Source organism: Bidens hawaiensis, unplaced genomic scaffold, assembly GCF_021521415.1.
Source record: "Bidens hawaiensis isolate Kalapana, Puna unplaced genomic scaffold, B.hawaiensis_p1.1 tig00006781_1, whole genome shotgun sequence".
Lineage (NCBI taxonomy): Eukaryota > Viridiplantae > Streptophyta > Magnoliopsida > Asterales > Asteraceae > Bidens > Bidens hawaiensis.
This window is the reverse complement of record NW_027491463.1, coordinates 657,764-679,510: the sequence shown is the minus strand read 5'-3', so window position 1 is coordinate 679,510 and position 21,747 is coordinate 657,764. Positions and strand designations below refer to the sequence as shown.

The window sequence follows — 21,747 nt, the reverse complement described above, 5'->3', positions numbered from 1 at the left end:
TAAAAAGAAAAATGATACAACTAACCTTATGACTATTTTCTTATATTATGAAGTGGGTTGTTCATGTTGGATTATATTATAAGTCTCGTGGCTGGCATTTCAATTATAAAACTCACACTAAATCTTAATGATTATAAACCATATCAATTTATCTTAAAAATATATATTTGTTCATATTTAAAATGCATGACAATGAAAGGGTAACTAAGTGACTATGTACCACCAGCCTGTCAACGATTGCAGTGCACATTAAAAGGGATGATCCACTAGTTGATTTCACATTTTTTACATCATTTGATTTCATCATGTCAAATGAACAGGAAGACGCCGAGTATACCAAGATGTGCGAGAAGCACCAACACTTGATAGAAACGCTAGCTGAAGGTAAAGGATGGTGGACACAACATTTGCATAACTACAATGGCTTCTGGTTAAACCCTTTGATCCTCAAAACCAACCTGCTTCTGAATACCTATTTCAAATTTCAACCCACCGACATCGTCTTGGCCTCCTTCATGAAGTCCGGCACCACTTGGCTCAAAGCCCTCATGTTCTCTACCCTACACCGTGACCGCTACAGCTTCTCTAACCACCATCTGCACAAACACAGCCCACAAGGTGTCTTTCCGACACTCGACCGTGAATCCTACCCTATTACCGACTTCACCAGCTTCTCGGCTCCTCGACTTTTTTCTACCCATTTTGCTCGCACTCTGTTGCCATCTTGCATGAATGGTTGCAAGTTCGTCTATGTCTGGAGGGACCCGAAAGACGTATTCATTTCCCTGTGGCATTTCATGAGCAAACTTATACCCAAAGATCTGCCTCCCCTTTCTTTGGATGAAGCGTTTGAGCTTTTCTGCCTTGGGGTGTCGGACTACGGGCCATTCTGGGAACATGTTCTGTCATACTGGAGAGCTAGTTTGGAATGCCCGGACAAGGTTCTGTTCGAAGTACGAGGAGATGAAGAAACAGCCTGAGGAGGTGGTGAGAAGGTTGGCTGATTTCATGGGGAAGCCGATAACCGCAGAGGAAGAGGAGGAAGGGGTGGTGGTGAGGGAGATAGTTAAGTTGTGTAGCTTTGAGAATTTGAGTAATCTTGAGGTGAACAAGACGGGGGCCGAGAAGTTTGGCAAGATAGGGGAGATGGAGAATCGGGTTTTCTTTAGAAAAGGAGAGACCGGAGATTGGAAAAACTATTTGAGTGAGGAGATAAAAGAACGTATTGATGGAATCACTGCTGAGAAGTTCAAAGGTTCAGGTTTGATCTTTGATGCATCCGTTTGAGCTCATAAATAGTAATATATACTAAGAGTGTGTGTCTTTGGATTACTTTGTTATTTGCTAATTTGCAGCTTGTTTCCTTTTCTAGTTATGCCAGCATTATTTGTAATTCAATTTGGAAGATTGTAATCACATTCTTGTAATTCATTGTTTGTTTAGTTTGTTCTTATGCCAACATTCACGTATTTAATATGTATGTATGTATCAGTATGTATGAGCGTTCTTCATGTGAATCGTTCGGTTAATGAAGTCATACTACCACATCTAAGGGTGGCAAAACATACCCAAATGGGTTGTTTTTGGTCAATTTGGATAACTTTGAAAATTGAGATGGGTTATGATGGATCAAAAGAATTTTACAAGAATGTCAAGATGGGTTGGGAAAATGCTATTGACTTTTGGGTATAGGTTAGAATGAGTTTGTTTATGAGTTGAATGGACTAAAACAAGCTTTATCGAATTTTGTTTCAAACAAAACCCACGGAACCGAATAGAAACCGAGAAATCGAAACCGAAATCATTGAAACCGAACATATACCGAAACCAACTGAAATGAAAAAAAGCAAAGCCGAAGCAAAAATACTGAAAAAAAACGAACCTGATTTTTTTTTAATAAACGAGGAAGACGGGGGGGAAACATTTTAGTTATTTTATATTTTGCTTTTTTGATTTATATTTTGAGTTATTATTTTTTAATTAATTTTTTGGATATTTTTTTGAGGGATTTTTGAAACCTCTTGTATTTTAACCTTTACTTAGTTCAAGATGGGTTAACTTTACCCATCTTGACCCATACTCATCCTAAACCGAATAAAACCGAGAAATCAAAACCGAACAAAAACCGAAAACATTGAAATCGAATAGATACTAAACAAAAAAAAACAAAAATGAACCCAAAAAAACGGAACCTGAACTAAGACGAAACCGAGTTTTTTTTTTGAACGAGGACGAAGGGTAAGACATTTTAGTTATTTTAGTTTTTGCGTTTTTGATTTATATTTTGAGTTATTAATTTTTTATTAAATTTTTTGAATATTTTTTAGGGGTTTTTGAAACCCTTTACATTTTAACCTTTGCTTGGGTCAAGATGTAATACTTTACCCATCTTGGCCCATACACATCTTAACCCTCTATTTAAAAACTCATCCTGACCCATACCCGTCCTGACCCAAACCCATTCTAACCCATCACCCAAATCCAACTCAGCCCACTCAAATTGTCATCTCTAACCACATCTTTGTATTTGTGTTTCGATTACATATATGTGTTCATCCAATTTACTGATTATTGTAATCGAATCAAGCTCTCTCTCTCTCTCTCTCTCTCAGTATCATTCATCCGTCCATTATTATCTTTCAAGAGTGAATACGAGTACGATTCGATACCGAGATCTGAGCTCGTTTATCACCGTTTTACACGCTTCCGCACCGGGGCTCGGATATGTCAATTGATATCAGAGCTGGTTACCGAATTATTCAAACTAACCACTGAACCGGATTCATTACACTCTTGAATCCACCATGGACGTTAAACTATGAAGTTCATTGAATTTTTTTTTAATTATTTGAAATTATTGATGATTTGGGTAACATTTAGGTGAATACGAGTGCCATTCTATCCTGAGATCCGAGCTTGTTTATCGCCGCTCTACACGCTTCCACACCGAGGCTCGGATCTGTCAACTAATGAATATAAAACTTTCTGTAAAGTAAACAAAATTCATGTATTTATTCAACTAACCCTGGTTGAACCACCTTGTGGACTCAAATGCACGATTTGCTTGATAAAACCCAATGGGGACCATGATTTCCTATGAAAAGTCTCTAACGACAAGCGCACTAACAGAGGATCACTGTTTCATTCTGCAGCTAATTAGCTGTTTCATGGTGTCGAAGCGCATTTGACGGGCTTGTTTCTGGAACATGCCCTTGAGTTGCTCAAGCATCTCATAAGCACTTAAATCTTTTAAGCCCTTAGTGATCTCAAAGGACATGGCAGCTAGCATAATACAGACGGCTTCTACAGAGTCCTCATTATGCTTTTCAAGAGTTTTTCTGGCAGCAACTGTAGCATTTTCAGGCTCGGTTGGAACTGGTCCTTCAAGAATGTAGAGCTTATTTGCCATTACGAGAACAAGTCTCAGATTGCGGTGCCATTCGAGAAAGTTGGTGTCATTCAGCTTTTCATTCTCAAGTATGGACTTAAGAGCAAAAGAGTAGTTCTTATCAGTTGACATCTGCATAATAAGCAAAAGATAAATCATTAGTATTCTGTATTTTCGATGATTTAGTTCCTTTTTATTAATGACACAATTACAAGAATAAAATAGGAGTTTTGAGAATCTAGCTTCCAATTAGTAATGACAACTGTAGCACGCAACATTAGTAAGTAGTTAGGCAGACAGACAACGATTGCCAATGGTAAATAAGCACAACTCTCGAATATGAGACCTTTTAAAACAACACTTGGCTAAATAGTTATGTTTAGCCTCATCTATAACCTTAGTCTCTCAGACGGCTGTGGCACATAACAGAAGAGTATAGTAATAGTCGCCTTAGTATAGCTACTTTTGAAAGAGCCGGATGCGTCAACGAAACCCTTTCGCCTTGAACGGATAGGCTAAAAATCAAGTGCGATGTTGTGGCTCCAAACACTTGAATTTTCGCAGTATGCCTTAGTTGCAGCTTATAGTAGGATAGCATAGAATGTTGATATAAAATTTGGGATTTAATTTTAATATTTACCAAATAGAGAAAAATCCAATTTTATTGTATTTAATCGGGACAAAATGATGAACCCTTTCATCTCTCAGGACACTTGGTTTTAATAACCTATTAATAATAAGTTTGTCGCGATCTATATATATAACCAATTTTATTGTATTTAATCGGGACAAAATGATGAACCCTTTCATCTCTCAGGACACTTGGTTTTAATAACCTATTAATACTAAGTTTGTCGCGATCTATATATATAACCAATTTTAAGTTAATAGAAAATCTATTAAGTTATAAGATTTTGAAAATTTAGTTTAATTTGCAAAAACATAATTGGTTATTATTTGTTTTAAAACAAAATTTAACAAGTTGTAAAATTACTCCTTTTAGACCTTGTTATAAAATGATTGTTTTAATATTTTAAAACTCCTTTTAAAATATATATTGGTATGAGGTCGGTTATGATATAACATTTATAAAATACAAAGCTACAAGCAACCACAAAAGCAATAGAAATATGTAAATCTATATGGCCAAAAGTTGTTCGATCTTGCTAGAGCCTATTAGCAAGACCGAACTGGTCACGGGGTCACAACACACAAACAACCATAAGGATGAACTTGAATGCATCCAATTGTCGTCTTAAGCAACTCCCACTGACTTCGTGATTCCTGTTTAGTTTCCTTGGTCTTTGTCTTCGGATCTTCGTTTATTACACTATTTAAAAAAGAAATACAATATTTACAAAAATAAATACAATAAAGTAAAAAAACTTAACTATAAGAACTTTGAACCATCAATATAGCCAAAACCATAAAAACCAAATCAACACAAACAACCACAAAACAGGTCGTGCCAGAATTACATATTTAATAACAATTACACAAAATCGGGCAAGCCTTTTGGTCAAACAAAACAAATAAAATTTTGATCAAAATACGAAGTTTCCCTAAAATCAATTAGATCATAAACTTTAATACCACTTAAAGTTTGTGTTCTAATTTCGGTTAAAAAACCGGTACCAACTCGACGTTGTAACCAAGACTCTGATACCACTGTTGGGTTTCAATGTTGATCAGCCAAACTTTATTATCAAAAACTGATTTCGATAATAATTACTAAATTAATTAATCCAGATAATTAATATATAAAACGCATCGGAATGAAAACAAGTAATCAACACCAAAACAAAACCCGACAGGATCTGGTTACAAACAATACGAGCTCAGTAAGAAAATAATACAGAAAATAATAAACAATTTATTATACTAACTACTGATGAGAAAATTCATACCATGGTAATTGATTAACCGGTTGAGACACCGAGGGCTAAAAAGCTTTGCTATGTAACAATAATACGAGACCCGATGGTGGCGGTGCGTGGAGGTAGCCGACAGCAGCGGTAGTGGTGGCTGTACAACGGTAGTGAGTAGCAACAGCGAGAGCGATGGCTAGACAGAGGCAGCGACATTAGCAGCGATCTTCTTGCGACGGGCAAGCGCTGGCCGGCGACGGTTTTCCGACAAACAGTAGCTGGCCGGCGGCGGTGGTAGAGGAAGAGAAGAGATAGAGAGCTTTGGTGGCTAGGGTTAATCTCTTGATTAGTTTTTCATTAGGTTCACTAGTTAAAATAATAAACTAGTTAATCCAAACCGTGTCACCAGGCCCATCTCTAACTCAAAAGGCCGGCCCATGTTTATTTGAATAAACATCACTATCTCGTTATTATATGTGAATACTGGTTAACTAACTTAAGTGAGTTTCATGCTCGTTACCCAAGGTGTCACTCTCTCAGGTCATACCTTAGTCGGCTGCGTTGACTTAACTGAACCGGTCCACAATATCCAACATCCACTTCTCAGTTTCTTCTAGAATAACCCTTGCACCACTCGACCATCCACGACCCATTTTTTTTAACCACGTTTGAAACTGTCTTCAATACCTGACTGAGCCTTCCTGAAAGGGGATGTCAACTGTTCACACTGATTTTAGCACTCCAAAACTGACTTACCCAGAAACATCATCAAGGAGGAAATCCACCACTTTCAGAATCACCCAGAAACAACATCAAGGAGGAAATCCACCACTGTCAGAAAACTTCCCTGAGTCAGGTACCGAACCTTAGACCATAAGATTTTAAGTCTCAACCATCATCCTAATGTCATTTGACAAAAGGCCAATTATCCACGACCATAATGCTTAAGTTTGGCCAGTATTTTGATTCTTGTGGGCCTTTCAGTAGGATGGTCTGTTGGGCTCCATAAAAATATACGTTTACCTAGAAGTTCGAACACTTCAAAAATTTCAAAGTTACTCCAGTTTTAAATTTTGTTTGTTTCTTGTAAGCAAGCTAGAGGTTAGATTTTAAGTGGTAACGTGTAGAAAAATGTGACCCGACACGAACCAGACCAAACAATCAAAAATCGAGCGATAAACATCTGAATACCGAAAAATTCCCATGGAGTCATGGAGGAACTTTTGAGCCCGCCACTAGGCCCACTAGTTTCAAGGACCTTTTGCAAAACAGTCTATGTTTTAAAAACAAGTTGTTCTTTGAATGTTAAAATATAAATTTGGGATGAAAATGGTTCACTAATAACGAAAAAATAATGAAGGGAGATGTTTACCATGTAAAAAATTTTCGAAGGAGCAGTTTTTTTTTTTTTTGAACGGTCAACAAACATTGAATGCCTAGGTATTTCGTACGGGGTGACCCAATGGCAAAAGGCCACCGCCCGAAGGCCTACTGGTGGTAAAACCTGGATGTCCTCAGGATCGAACTGAAAATCACAAAGATCTCAGTCTTCCTTCATAGAGCCACCCATATCCCCCCAAAGTTGTGAGTGGAAATTGAACTTGAGTCTCCATTGAGAAACTCAAGCTCCCTACCACTACACCACATTGGATGGATCGAAGGAGTAGCTTTTGAGAAAAAATTAAAATACATTGTTGGATTTTTAAATAAGTTTAACCGAAAACAAGTAGCTAATCAAGAGAAATGGTTTGCTGTACAAACAAATCTATTATTTTAGATGTGGTTTTTTTATAAAATAGGGGTGCAAATGAGTCGAGTCGAGCCCAAGCCTTATACTAACCAAGCTCGACTCATTAAGCTTTCCAGAGTCTCGAACACGGGTCAATTGGAGCCTATGTTTTTAAGCTAGAGTGCGGCTTGTACACATAAATTGAAGCTCGAGATCGACTTGTATATACAAGACTAAGCTCAGCCCAAGCTCAAGTGTGCAATGTGAAATCTGCAAAATAATTAAAACTTCAAAATACACAAAACTCATGAAGGCTCGACAGGTCTAAACATTTTTTATATACAGACTCGAGCTCGATAACTATACAAGCTTTATTTGAGGCTTAGGCTCGAGCTCTACAAAGCTTAGCTCGTTTCGAACTTTTATTGATCCAATCTTGAGTTGCTTGCGAGTGGCTTGATTTGTTTGCACCCATAGGAAAAATGGGGACGACACCCTCCTATCCGGGAAAAACTAGGGAAAAGGTGGATAAAGCTTATGTGACACTGACTTGACCGCCAAGAAAATATGAGAAAAACGGGACGACCCCTTTCTAAACAAAGGATTTCCGTGCATTTCTGCATATACATCAGATTAAGAATTCTTATCCCAGATTGCCATCCTAAAAACAAAGGATTTTGTCATCCTAACTAGACTAAACCCATTCATAAATATTCTCTGGATTTTATTTATAGATTATCAACCTAAATACAAACTTTTGTAACTAAAGAACATCAACTACAAACCGGACAACAAACAAGTCCATTCTCATTACAATCCCCACATTTCACATTCACACTTTTCCCCAATTGCTTCCCATCAACTCCTTTCCTCAAAACCCTCACAATCTTACAACTCCCATTACAAACAACACAAGGCAAGAACCTTGCACCACCACAAACCTCACACACATAACCCACTTTCGATCTCGGCAAACCTTCAAGCAATCGACCCAAACACCCGTCTTCGAATATCTTCAAAACCTCATCGAACCCACCGGCATACCTCCCCTTCACAAACACCCTAGGTGGGACCAATTCAAGCTTATCTTTCCCCTTCATTAACCCCCAAAGATCTTCCTTAAACCCTCGGTCCATCGACACATCTCGCTCAATAAAAGACACCCCGAACCCCTCGAGAACCGCCCGAACCGCATTACACTCCTCAAACGTCTTCCGAACCCCTCGCAACGTCGTCGTATAGATCACAATCCTATTTTCCCCCTTTGGAGGGCAAATTTCTTCAAACCCGTTTAAGAAATCCGGTTTATAATTCATGGGTTTGGTAAAGATTGGATTTTTATGATCTGGGTTTGGGTTATCTTGATGTTTTTCAAGATCGGCCATGAGCTCGAACGAGTCGATGATTTCGGGTGGTGGTTCGGTTGCGGGTGGGTCGGAGAGTGAGGATTTGAAGAGTGAGGCTAGGGTGAAGCGGCGTGGGGGTGTGGGGCGTAATGTGGTTGGTGAGGATGATGGGTCAAGGGTTAAGAGGCCGTAGGTGGTGGAGGTGAGTGAGACGATGTGGTGGCTGAAATTGGATTGGGTGAAGTCGTCGTCTTGGTTGAGTAGATGTGATGAAACACAGCCCATAGTCAGTGATTGAAGGTGAGGGAAGAAAGGGTTTGTTGGGTTGAATTTGATTTCAAATGGAGTTTGGTGCTTGGTTTTAGCGCCTGAGTTGTTTATTTTATGTTTGAATTTAGATTTGGATGTGAGAATGGTAACAGTGAAAGTGAAGGGTTGGTGTTGTAATAAATGTGGAATGAATCAAGTTATGTGTATTTAATTCACATTTATTTAACAACCGTTAATGGCAAAAACTTTATGACCTAAAAAAATCACATTTATTTATATTTGTTAAAGACTTAAAGTCTAAGAGCATCCACACCCATAAACCGATTTCCACCTCATCGTCACATCATACTCTAACAATTTCTTTAAAAAACCCCACTTTTTACTCAACTCATAAACTAAAAAAAACCTTCACCTCATCTTCCACATAACATTAGAATATAATAAATAAATATATATATATATATATATATATGATTTGTGTGTAGTGGTTGTGGTGGGGCCACTACAAACTCCCCTTTCAAACGTTTGAGAATACAAACAAAAACCTACACAAACGTTTGTCTCCATCCGTAAACTTTGTTTACACCATTCCATGTCAACAAAAACCTCCACAAACACACGGGTGGAGATGCTTTTATGGGTTGCTGAATTTAAAGAATCTTAACTTTCACTTTTTGAACGGAAACATTCTCAAAAAGAATCGCTATTCGTCACTTCCGTTTTCATATTAATTCCTCCCAACTAACTTCTCAAGTTTTCTAGCTGAAGTTGACCATTTTTTACACACGTGACATGCTTATGATGCTGAAAAGTTATGGGGCCACATCATTCTTCTCATTTAAACCATGGCCTCAATACACAGCCACCAACACCCACCTCGCCGCCTCGACCACCGTCATCACTACTCACATCCACCATCCCCTATTCATCCTCTAAGAGATCAGTTCACTACTTATAACGTTTTAATTTCAATTTTGTTCATCATCAGGCCACTAAATTCATAAAAGTATCATAAAAAATCCAATAAAAAAATGATCAAATAGTGTGTGCAATTTTTAAATATCATTAAATCAAGAAGAAACACAATCAAAATCTCAAAGTACATCCAAATTGAAATTAATAAAACATGTTTTGGGCAATCAAAATCAATTTATCAAATCAAAACATAAAAATCATATTTGGCGATGGATACAGCCAGAAACCCTAGAGTTTAATGGAGCTGCAGATGCAATTAAGTATTTAAGGTTTAGCAAAATGAGAGAGAAAGGGGTTAAAGATAAATTCGGTGAAGGAGTGAGGTCAGCCCATGTTTCTAGATGACCCCTTTAGAGGCAAAAGCATATGGTAGTGGTCTTATGACGAAGGAGGTGATCTGCGGCATGGGGTCGTCAACGCTTGATATGACGACGATAGCCCTGTACATCTAGCGGTGTTAATTATGATACCAAGGCACGTTTATCCAACGCGACGTCGATTAGGGCTTGGTGAAATTGAATTGTCACCACTCGAGGTGGTGGTGGAGCCATGGAGGTGGTGGTTAGTGTAGGTGGGTGGTAGCCGACCGTTGGTAAATTAGGGCTTGAAATTGAAGATATGTGGTAAATGAAACGGTGGTTTGTTATACGTAATTAGGTGTTTTTTAAGTGTATTTCCACATAACATGTCATGTGTGTAAACAATGGTCTATGTTAGCAAAAAAACCGACAGGGTTAGGGTCTGTGAAATTCGAAGGCGTATTAGCCATTACACATTGATAGGCATGGGAATTTTCTATAATAATGTCATACATGGCATGAAGTTGTAATAATTGGAGGGATATTAGCCGTTATACTTGTTTTTCGCTACTAAGATGATGATTTAGTATATCTGCCACTTACTATGATCAAAATATTGTATTTTGCCCGTATTAGTATGGTTTAAATGATGTTCCTAAGAATAGATTACGGTTTTTTTGCATTCATATTTTGAATTATGTCTTAGACTAAGTGATACGAGCACCGAGATGTCATTTGAATTGTTGAGGTGGTGGTAGGAATAGCGATGATCATCACCTCACCCTCCCACCCCACCCTCTCTTATTTGTCGCTCAACAAATGTCATTAGTGACATTCTCTATGCAATGGTTAAGTGAATAAATTAAAAAAAAAAATAATTGTTTTAAATGCTTTTTAACGACTATTTTGGATCACGACGAGCTAGTAACCCACCCTCCATCTAACATCCTACTTTTCTAATAATAAATAAAAGGATGTCAATTATTTAAATGGTGTAACATCCTGCTTTTCTAATAATAAATAAAAGGATGTCAATTATTTAAATGGTGTGTTATTATTTAGTTAAGTAAATAATAATAAGTCGAGTTGTGGGCTTGGAAAATAAAAGATGGATTAGGGGATGGTTATGAGCCTTAAAGTCCATGGGCTTATACTATATAAACCCTTAAAACCTTCCATAAACCCTAAAACCCTCATTTCCACCATCTTGCCTCTTTATACACTAAAAAAAACACACAAACACTCTCCTTCCAACCCGGATCTAGATCTGAGTGAGAAAGAGGGTGGTTTGCAGCTGGTTTCCATAGACAAATAAATTCATAGCCAGATCCGACTGGTGAATCATATCCGAGTTTAGATCTGCATCTTGGCTCGAACCCGAATCGGAAAAAGGTCTTTTTTTAGTTAAAAGGGTGAGGTCGGATAGCTATGAAACTCGGTAAGATAGTGAAACGGACCTTAGAGTTAGGGTGTAGGAAAAACGTAAACTTGATCATAAACAAGTTGTTTCGAATGAATTGGGATGAGCAGGTGGCGTTTGGACCGCGTAAAAATGAGTAGATAAGGTTGTTAAGGCCGCAACTCGTTAAAAATGATAAAACGGTCCTAGGAGGAATGAAAGAAAACGATTATAACTGAAAGGCATGAAAACCATATTTGAATCTCATTTACAAGAATGCGATTCAATTGCTTTAAGAGCGCGATTCAAGTCATTTAAAATACTCAATTCGATTCGTTTGGGATTCGATTCAATTCATTTTGGAATTCGATTCGGTTCATTTTGGAATTCGATTCGTTTTCGAATTTGATTCGATTCGTCTTATCCCCACCCAGGGGCTCTGCCCCTTGGACCCTGCTAGGGTTGCCGCCCCCAAGACCCCGCTACCAGTGGCGCTACCCCTGGACCCGCGTTCATTAGGGGCTCCACTAACCTAGAAATATAATCTGATTAGGAATAGTTAAGTAATGCTTGTAATTTGTTACATAGTTAGTCGTGCCCCAGCTGAAAAGAAGTGTTACCATTAACTCTGAGAGAAACAGGATCCATGTGAGTTTCTAGTTCCTTTTCTCTGTTATGTTTTCGGGGCTGTGTGCATACTCCTATGTGATTAGTCAATACACTTACCTTAAGTGGTAGGTGTATGTTATATGAATGTTTTGTGAATAATATAGTAATATGGAATGTATGAAGGAAAGGTTAGGAGTATGTATGTAGATATACATACATGTGTAAAGGAAATGTATGTATGGTTGTGTGACATTCATGACAAAACCAAATACACCTTAGTACTTACAAAATCGAATAAGCGTTTAACCGCTTATTCCGTAACAAACAAACGAATAACCGAACGGGTCTGGTTATGACCCGGATATCCTGGGGGGGCCATCTATAAGTGATATATGTTTAATATAGGTCAATATATTAATATTATGGCCTTAGTTCGATAGCAAACCAGTTAAACGAAAACATGCTCGTTTAACTACCCGCTATAGATTTAAACGCGAAAAATAGTTCCGAAAAAAGCATTGTATCATTTGTTAACCCGAAAAAGATCTACAAAAAACTTGTTGGGGATGTTTTAAGCGATCCGTGAAAATATTTTCGATTTTACAAACGTAAAGTATGTTTTTATAAATTTACACAAAAAATGGCCGAAAAACATTCGTTTTCGCACTATTTGTCATACCCGATTTATTTTTCGCGTCAAAAACCAAGTCTGAAATAAATTTAGGCTCGGGATTTCACATTGGGGCACGCAAATTGAGAAAGTTGGGCCAAAATGGGCCCAAGGGGGGCCTTTCCTTTGTCCGGCCGCTAGTTAAGACCAATACCCCCTTTATATATTTTTTTTCATTTCCACATATTCTAAAAGGTTCCAAAAGATCACTTTGAACATCCTTGCAGCTGCTTTAACTAAGTTCATGAAAGTCCAGCCAAAACTCTAGGTAATAACCCTTATTTTGATCATTTAGGGGTGTTTGGGATTCCTTATTTTACCTCCTTATAACTTTTTATTAAGTTAATAAGTTACAATATTGTAACTTATGAAAGTTTTTCTCTCATAATATAAGCAATCCAAACACCTTATTAATTTTCAAAAAGTTAATAAATTATAAGTTGGTGAAAATAAGCAATCCCAAACACCCCCTTAAACAAGAATTAAACATGATTTATACATAAATATTGAACTATGATTATCAAAAATCACTCCTAGCCATTCAAAAACCCTAAAAATAGTTCATAAATATGTTTTGATCCTACACATGGTTATAAACACGGATTATAGGGTTGAAACTACGTTTTTATAAACACGGATTATAAACACGGAATCTGAATTGATATTTTTTTTTGCCATAAACACGGATTATAGGGTTGAAACTACGTTTTTACGATTCAAAAGTTCGGTTTAGAACCCAAACTGAAACCCTAACTTTCATGGCTGGTATCTTGATGATACATGTTTGGTTTGTGATATAGGACTTGTATTTAGCATATATAGAAGCACAAGAACCCGGAAATTAGATTAAGAGAGCGAAAACGGGCTAAATCCGCAAAAGTAATACCGAAATGCTCGATTACGGGCTGTTTAGGTTAAGATTTGTTATGTGCATATTTTTTGGTTATGAAATTTTTCAGGGACATCAGAGACCATATCATTGAGTCCCTGTTCAAATTTGGTAATTTTTCAACCATCAGAGAATATTTCGCGAATTTATTACCGAATTGGGGATTTTATTTGGGACAAATAGTTAAAATTATTGAAAAATTATGAAATTTTGTGAACTCAGATTTGGTATATTATGATCACATATGAAATTTGGAGTCATTTAGAAAACCCTAAATATGTTTTGTGCATTCGCGCTTATTTGAATTTTCATAGTCGTTTTTTGCTCGAAAATGGTAATTGGCAAGATTGTTAGCTTCTAGAATTGCTACAGGTTATTTTGGGAAGTGTTTTGATCACTCAAGAATTTTGGCGGATTTTTCAGAAATCATTTGGTATAAACGAACGATTTTCGGGCTAAATATAGCATATAAAATGATTTTTTATAAATTTATAAATTAGTAAATAATTCCAGAAATATTTTTATAAAAATATAAATATTTTAATTGATAATTGGCTAAATTTTCATAATTTAAAAATTAACAGATAATTAATTGTGCTAATCTGAAGATTAAACAAATTCAATTCTGATAAAAGCCGACGAGTTTGTGATTAACGAACCTGTTGAAATATCAGAACATTAAGAGTGGTCAAAAACCATATTTTTGGACTAATTAAGTAAAAACAAACTTTTTGTTAGAAATGCAGACAATTTGGATGAATTGTGCGCGTTTTTTTCCAAACCAAATTGAATAAACGAAAATGAGTCTCGTAGCGAATCTAGACCCCTAATTTGTGATCTTTCTTTATAACTTAATCATTTTATCAACCAACACGTTTACCCAAGTTTACATCCCCATACTGTTTTCCAAACGCGTAAACGAGCAACTTGGACCAGCTGGTGAAACGGGGAAGCTGAGCCAAGTTCGATTTTAAACATCAGACATTGAACAACCTCACAATCTAAGTCTGTCGACACTTTCTGGGTGTTACAGCCATACCCAGACTAGCTATACAGCCCAGCTTAGTATAAAGATTATAATAATATTAAAATATTAATATTATTATAAAATTGACTATAGGGACTAAATGATAGCAAGGGAAACGAACCCCAAGCTGACCTCGTACTGAGTGCCTTCAAAACCGTGAGTTTCATAACCCCACTCTTTAAACTATTTTACGAACTTTTGGGGTGAAAAACATGTTTATACACGTTATCTATCTGAAAACGGTTCAAGATATAAATTATCTGAACATTTATATATGAAAAGTCCCTATAAACATAATGATTGACTACGTGCTAATGAAAGGTGATTAGTATCGTTGATTGATATATTAAGTGAAGATAGTATGAATGACAATACATAATGAAATTACACGTGACAACATGTTTATACAAACATGTAATGTTAAACATAACTAATCTAGGAAACAACGTGGTCTGTAATGGCCATGGGAATAACGTGGTCTGTGATGATCTTGGGGCTATTGTGGGCGGAAGAGGGGGCATAATAGTACCAAACTAAAGTTGAGTATGGCCTATGAGCCAAGTTCTACTGCAACTTAATAAACTAAAGTTGAATATGGCATATGAGCCAAGTTCTAATGCAACTTAATAAACTAAAGTGGAGTATGGCCTATGAGCCAAGTTCTACTGCAACTTAATAAACTAAAGTTGAGTATGACCTATGAGCCAAGTTCTGCTGTAACTTAATAAACTAAAGTTGAGTATGGCCTATGGGCCAAGTTCTACTGCAACTTAGTAAACTAAAGTTGAGTATTATGAGCCAAGTTCTGCTGCAACTTAATAAACTACAGTTAAGTATGGCCTATGAGCCAAGTTCGACTGCAACTAAACAAACTAACTTGATTATGGCATGAATGCCAAGAAAATAATGTGATTCTGCATATTATGGGCGGAAAGGGAGCCACAGTGATTACGTGAGATATACTATACGTGTATATGTGTGTGTGTGTATATATATATATATGCATACTATGTGGATAGGCTTAGGAAATACTATAGCGCATGAAATACTATATATATATACACATATATAAATTATGTGTAATGGTTTACCTTAAGTGGAACCAATGTGGGCGGAAGGGGAGCCATAGTGGTTTGTTTTACATGGAAAATAAAGGAACATAGTACGAACGAACAGTCACGATTTTATCGTAATTTCAAATTTTTATCATAAACTTATACACATACATATGTACATACAAAGAAACAGATGTACATATATAAACATAAATACATTTTCTTGCATACGCGCGTACATATAAACTATGACTGTGTGGTACGCAGAAATGATTTCGTTAAAACTTATGAAACTCACCAACTATTCGTAGTTGACCTGTTTTTAACATGCTTTCAGGTGTTCAGAAAAGTGAAGTAAAGCGCTTATGTGCTATTTGTTTGGGTTGTGATCGATGGTATGTAATCTGGTACAAGCATTCGAGTTAGAAGTAAAGTAGTTGAAGACCTAGTTTGGATTGTATCACCTAGTTTGTAAAAGATGTTAGAACAATGTAAAATATTGTAAATTAGTTAATAATGTTTCTTTATGAACAATGTATTTGATACCAGTTATGTCTGTTACATTACCGTTTTACGCTTTCGCAAATCACCTAACGGGGTGTGACAAGTTGTATGGTTGTACGGAATGAAGGGAACATACCCTAATAATATCTGCGAATGTAGGGATAGACCCTAATAATATATGCGAATGTAGGGAACATAGCTTAATAATATCTGCGAATGTAAGGACCAGGCCCTAATAACATCTGTGAGGTTATAAAGCGAAAGGCTATTTAAAACGTAGAGATAATTATGTATGTATTACGTAAGCTAAAACAAGAAAGTATGAAAATATTAAAGTATGAATGTATGAAAGTATGAAGGTAAGAATGTATGTATGTATTAAAGAAAGGTAAACAGGTTAACTATGTAATGCGCATCTTCGGATACATATATGAAGCATGTGAATGTAATGTATGTTGCCTGATTAACTAGAACTCACTCAGCGTAGCTGACTTTTAGTATGCACTCAGGTAAATAGGTTGAAGCAGCTAGTTTGAGGGAGACACATGGCATGGACTGAAGAGGCTAACATCTATAAAGAAATGACATGATGTTCTTATTTATGATGTTTATGTTAAGACAATTTGAATGTTTAAAACGAGGATTAATGTTTGGTAATATATTGTTTGAAGTTTTCATTTTTCACGAAAAGTTTTAATTCACTCGGATATTTAGTACTATGTTTATGAATAAATCTATCACCTAATTTAGGGCATCGGGATCGGGACTTACACTCCAGCCTCAGGAGGAACCCACCGTATGTAAGAAAATCATTGCCCAACCTGAAACACTCTATGTTTTATCGCATATGGGATTTGAACAGAATACCTTTCTGCTTTTATAGTGAAGTATTTGAGTGTCTCATCTCAACCACTTAGGTTGAGAATCATTGGCTATGCATTTGTTTGAATAACAACTAGTTCCCAAAAATAAATAATTAATATGAGCAAAAATCGGTATGGTACCGGTACCGATTTGGTACCGTCGGTACCAAGGTTTTGAGTTTTCGGGACCGGTACCGGTAAGGTACGGTACCCGTATTTCCCGAATTTTACCTTAAATACCGATACCGTACCGGTACCGAACCGAATATTTCGGTACCGGTACCGGTACCAAAAATTTGCGATTTTCGGGATCGGGATTTTCGGTACCGGTATTGTACTGAGCTCATCCCTACTAGTTAACCACTTTAACACTTTCGTGGATCCAACCGATCCCACAGCTTGTTATAAGTAACTCATTCTAGTTCACCTTATGTTATTCTCATTTCTTAGACACTCTCGTTGATCCAAACCGATTCCACAACTCCTTATAAGACAAATGGCATCGACAATTCAACCATCCGATTAGGTTGCGAGTCCCACCATCTCAGTTTTTACCACCACCACCTGGTTCCCAACCATTTCCTAACTCGCAACCATTTATTATAGCATTTTTGTTTGTAACTTTTATGTAGTTTATATCAACTAGTTTTCATTTGTTAGTTATTGTTTTTATTAAATAAAAAGAGAATGGAGTAGAACGGGAGTGGGAGTGATCTATTATCTTGGTTGAGTAAAAAGGGAGTGAGGTGTGATGGGATGCTATGGTGAAACATAGTGAAATTTAGAAGAGAGCAATTCATGCTCCTCACACTTAGCTATTAACCTGTAACAATTTTTTGAGGGTTAATTTTACATAAGAGCTCATTCAATGGGAGAGAGAAAGCATCTTCGTGATTAACCGTGGCGCCCTCTTTAACAATGGAGTCTACGGATTTGCAAGGAGGGGGGAGGGGGTGTTGATTTCCATTGCTAGGGAAGTACGGAAGAGAATGAGAGTGACATATACGAACTTCGATAGAGGGGGAGAGAGGGGTTGTCTATAACAATCTCCGACGTAGCACTCATCATTTAGATAGACCATTAAAGATTACGTAAGAGCATTCCCGGTGGATTCTTCAAATTGTGTGAGGGGGTTCTCCAATTTGTAGAGATGGTTAAAAATGGTTATCAGAGGAGGAGGGAGAAAATGTTACTGTTCATGGTTAAATTTGGAGAAACGTATTGTTCATCTCTATAATTTTTTAATGTTTTTGAAAGTGGTTGTGAGTGAATGATAGAGAAAATGTAATGATAAAAGTATAAAAAAGTATTATTTAATTGAAAATGGGAGAGAAAAGATAGTGTTTTTAGTGTAATTATAGAGATAAAGATGGAGAATTGAATAAGAATGCTCTAAGACTATGCACTATGGGCGCGGTGGATGGGATGATGAGGGCGCGGAACACCGTCGCGGGGCGCCGTTGGTGGGGACACGGAAGGGGTTCCGATGGTCATGAAGATGGGCGCAGAAAGGGGGCTCTCTCTCTCTCTCTCACACACACACATATATATACATACATATATATATATATATTGGGGCGCCCAAGGGGCATTAACCATAGCGGGACGGGCTTCGATGCACCGTTTTTTACGAGGCGATGACGTGGTGTTGACGTGGCACCGTGGAGGGGCTTCGATGCCCCTCACCATAGCATACAGCCTAAGGGTATTAACTAAGGGAAAATTCCCAAAATGTCCCCTTAATAGAAAGAGATTTCAATTTTATCACTCCTAATTCAAGTTTCCAGATTTGTCCCTCACCTATCTCGTTGCCGACGATGAGTTTGTTACTCCTGCCGACGTTTTTAAAGGTTAAACATATTGGCCCAAATTTGGTAAATAACAAAAGGAAGAGGGGACCAATGGAAGCTGAAAAATTGGGTGAGAGTTTGAATTTTTGAACGTGCTGGAGAAAAAGGATGTGGAAACGATGGGATATGATATAAAAAGGGGGTCGACGATACGTTATAAACCCAAACATGTCGTCAAAACCTTAAAATGTAGGGTGGCTGACGAGTTAGGATTAATATTCTATTTATTTTTGTTTTTTCACAATCAAACAACTCTTTTAAATTTCATTTTATAAGAATTATATTAAATAATAAATTTTGTTATATAAGAACTTGTCCCTGTATCGAGTAACAAATCACCACTCACTCGCTTATTATCAAGCACTCATAAATCATAATATGATTTTCTTTTTCTATTGATCTTGATTTCTACTTATTTGCTGCATTTGAGAGAGTAAAAAAAAACTTATGAACAATTATTTTATTATAGGTTACTAAAAGCACTTACATAAAAATTATTTAAGCTAGATTCTTTTTATCACACAAATAACATTTGAGGGAGTGTGTTAGCCAAGTAAAGAAAATATGGATGGCATGAAATTCACTAAGCATTTGGCATTGAATCTCTATTTGTCAAGGACGACTTTCTCTTACACACTCAATTACTCAAATAGTCATATTTAAAAGGTCCTTCAGTTTTTTTAATTAGCGACTACTGACTAGGGCATACATTCGTTCTTGTACGAGGCGATATCTTTGAATCAGAATTTAAGATCAGACCGTATAGGGGGTCATTTTGGACGTTGGAAAACATCAAGTCATCCATCCATATTTGAAGTTAATGGAAAAAGTATACGGAAACATGAGTACATTCTCACCCATCATGGATCGCCTATATAAGTTTGTTATCTTTATCTTTGCTTTATTCGTTATGAATGATAAGAGGATTTGCCCTTAAAGTTCAAAGACGACATGTGCCACCTAAGACTTGACTCCACAAGCGCGTGTGGCAAGTGTTACCACCAACCAAACTATCCACAAGGATGACCAAGAACCGGTTTAGGTAAATATCAGTGGTCATTTCTAGGCTTGTTAAGTCAGTCATGTTGTAATCAAATCATCATATAGATCGGTAACAACATATAGGCTAACTAACATAAACAAACAAATAAGACTCTTTAACATTATCAGTAACATTTCTAAAATCATCCAACAAAAGCACCCATTACAGCTCAACCATCATGTGGGTTCACAAAATTGAAATCAAGCCCATTACCACCATCACCAACACACGAGCCACTCGTAGTTGTGCTATAGCTATAGCCGTGAGAATACGACTCACTTTGACTACTAGCCATCCCGAGACACAATGCTTCACCTAACGGTCCACCAGGCGCCCCACCCGACCCCGCCCAAGAAACCTGGTTCAGCCACGGGTGGCCCGGTTTGAACCCATCTCCACACCCTTCTTTATCACCACGCAACATTCCAACCGCCATCTGAAAGCTTTCATGATCAAAGTCAATATCGTTCGCACCCGATTGCATCGATAAAGTAAGAGAACACCCGTCTCCACTTCCTATTCTTGACCAATCAGTACCAACACTGGTGTTTAGGAAATGACTATTGCGGTCTAAACATGAGCTTTGTAGATGATTTCCCTTAAACTCTTGTTTGATAATACGGTCCTTTCTTGAACCCCCACTTGCTGATTGCAATGGCAGCTGAAATTGGTTGTTCAATTGCGACAGGGGGATCGTTCCATTCTTCATAAACCTTCAACCATAAGTCCATAATAAATTAATAACCAAATTACACAACGAACAATCAAGAACAGACAATTGATAAGATTAAGGAACACACTCACCTGGTTTGTTGATTATGATGTTCTTTAATGTTATGCAATTGGGATTCCACAGGCTTTCTTGAACGGGATCGGGTCTTGTGGGCGTGGCGCTCACAGTACTTCTGGTCAGGAGCCACATCCTTGGCACATCTCCATTTCTTCCCGTCTGTTCTTCTACACCGCCACGGCTCCGGATCCGACCCGTTTGAAAATCTCAAACCAGTACTCACCCCTACCAATATACAGCACTGATATTCAAAAATCATTTCTATCTTAATAGAGGTGTGGCTTATAAATTGAAAATATAAACATGAACTTAAAAACCTCAAATCCCAATAATAAATTCTCAACATATAGAAATAAAAAATAAGCATTTCATCAATCATCAAACAGCTGGTGGGCATACCAAAACACAACACTAATATTGAAGAATTAAATCTAGTTTAATGGAGGTGAGGCTTAAAGCATGAAACATAAACCCCCCAAATCCCAATATTAAATTCTAAACATTTAACATCATTAAGAAGCACATCCTTTTAGAAAATTGAAGCAAGCATTTCATCAAACAGTTGGTGTGCAAAGAGAACAAGAAGAAGCTTTTAAACTGAAAGTGAGAGATGAGAAAGTACTGTTTGATTGAACAGACGAAGGCGAAAGAAGCTGAGGTGGAATAGGAACAGAAGCCATTATATACATATAGATCTTATTCTGCCTCTCGAGTTCTTGCCACTGATTCGCTGTAAAAAGCACTTTCCCAGAAGCACCCATAACCCCACCTTGATAATACTGAGTTGACTCAGAGTTCAACCCCAACCCAACATCACAGTTTACCACCGGTTTCACATCACCCATTTTTAAAGTTCTGATAATAATAATTATTATTATGAAGAAGAAGAAGAAGAAGAAGAGGGTTGTATTTATAAATGCTTGTTGGTGAGGTTACAACATTCGGGAGTGTTAGAGAAGCAACAAACAGAAAGTCCAAAATACGGTCCCCTCTGTCTTACCCTTTTCAATAAAAACGTGGATCGATACACCAAAAAGATAAGAACCAAGTTAAATCTTGTTGGGTAATTTTTGCAGATAAAGTTGGTTTTAATGCTTGTACCCTATGGAGTGTTCATGTCACAACGCTTTATTAGACATCACTAGGTCCGGTATGGTACAAGTTTTAGTTATGG

At 37.2% G+C, this 21,747-nt stretch overlaps 2 protein-coding genes and 1 pseudogene across 2 annotated transcripts; 1 reads left to right on the top strand and 2 right to left on the bottom strand.

Moving 5' to 3' along the window:
* Positions 1 to 305: 305 nt before the first annotated feature.
* Positions 306 to 1,287, top strand: LOC143633545 (cytosolic sulfotransferase 18 pseudogene; annotated as a pseudogene).
* A 6,465-nt stretch (positions 1,288 to 7,752) lies between these two features.
* LOC143633544 (uncharacterized protein At3g28850-like) lies at positions 7,753 to 8,616 on the bottom strand. Its single transcript, XM_077101824.1, has one exon. The coding sequence runs from the start codon at positions 8,614 to 8,616 to the stop codon at positions 7,759 to 7,761; it is 858 nt and encodes a 285-aa protein (XP_076957939.1). The 3' UTR covers positions 7,753 to 7,758.
* An 11,244-nt stretch (positions 8,617 to 19,860) lies between these two features.
* Positions 19,861 to 21,418, bottom strand: LOC143633560 (growth-regulating factor 8-like). Its single transcript, XM_077101837.1, has 3 exons — positions 21,196 to 21,418; positions 20,588 to 20,798; positions 19,861 to 20,496 (listed from the first exon to the last, which is right to left on the bottom strand). The coding sequence occupies exons 1-3, from the start codon at positions 21,416 to 21,418 to the stop codon at positions 19,953 to 19,955; spliced, it is 978 nt and encodes a 325-aa protein (XP_076957952.1). The 3' UTR covers positions 19,861 to 19,952.
* Between the last annotated feature and the right edge of the window lie 329 nt (positions 21,419 to 21,747).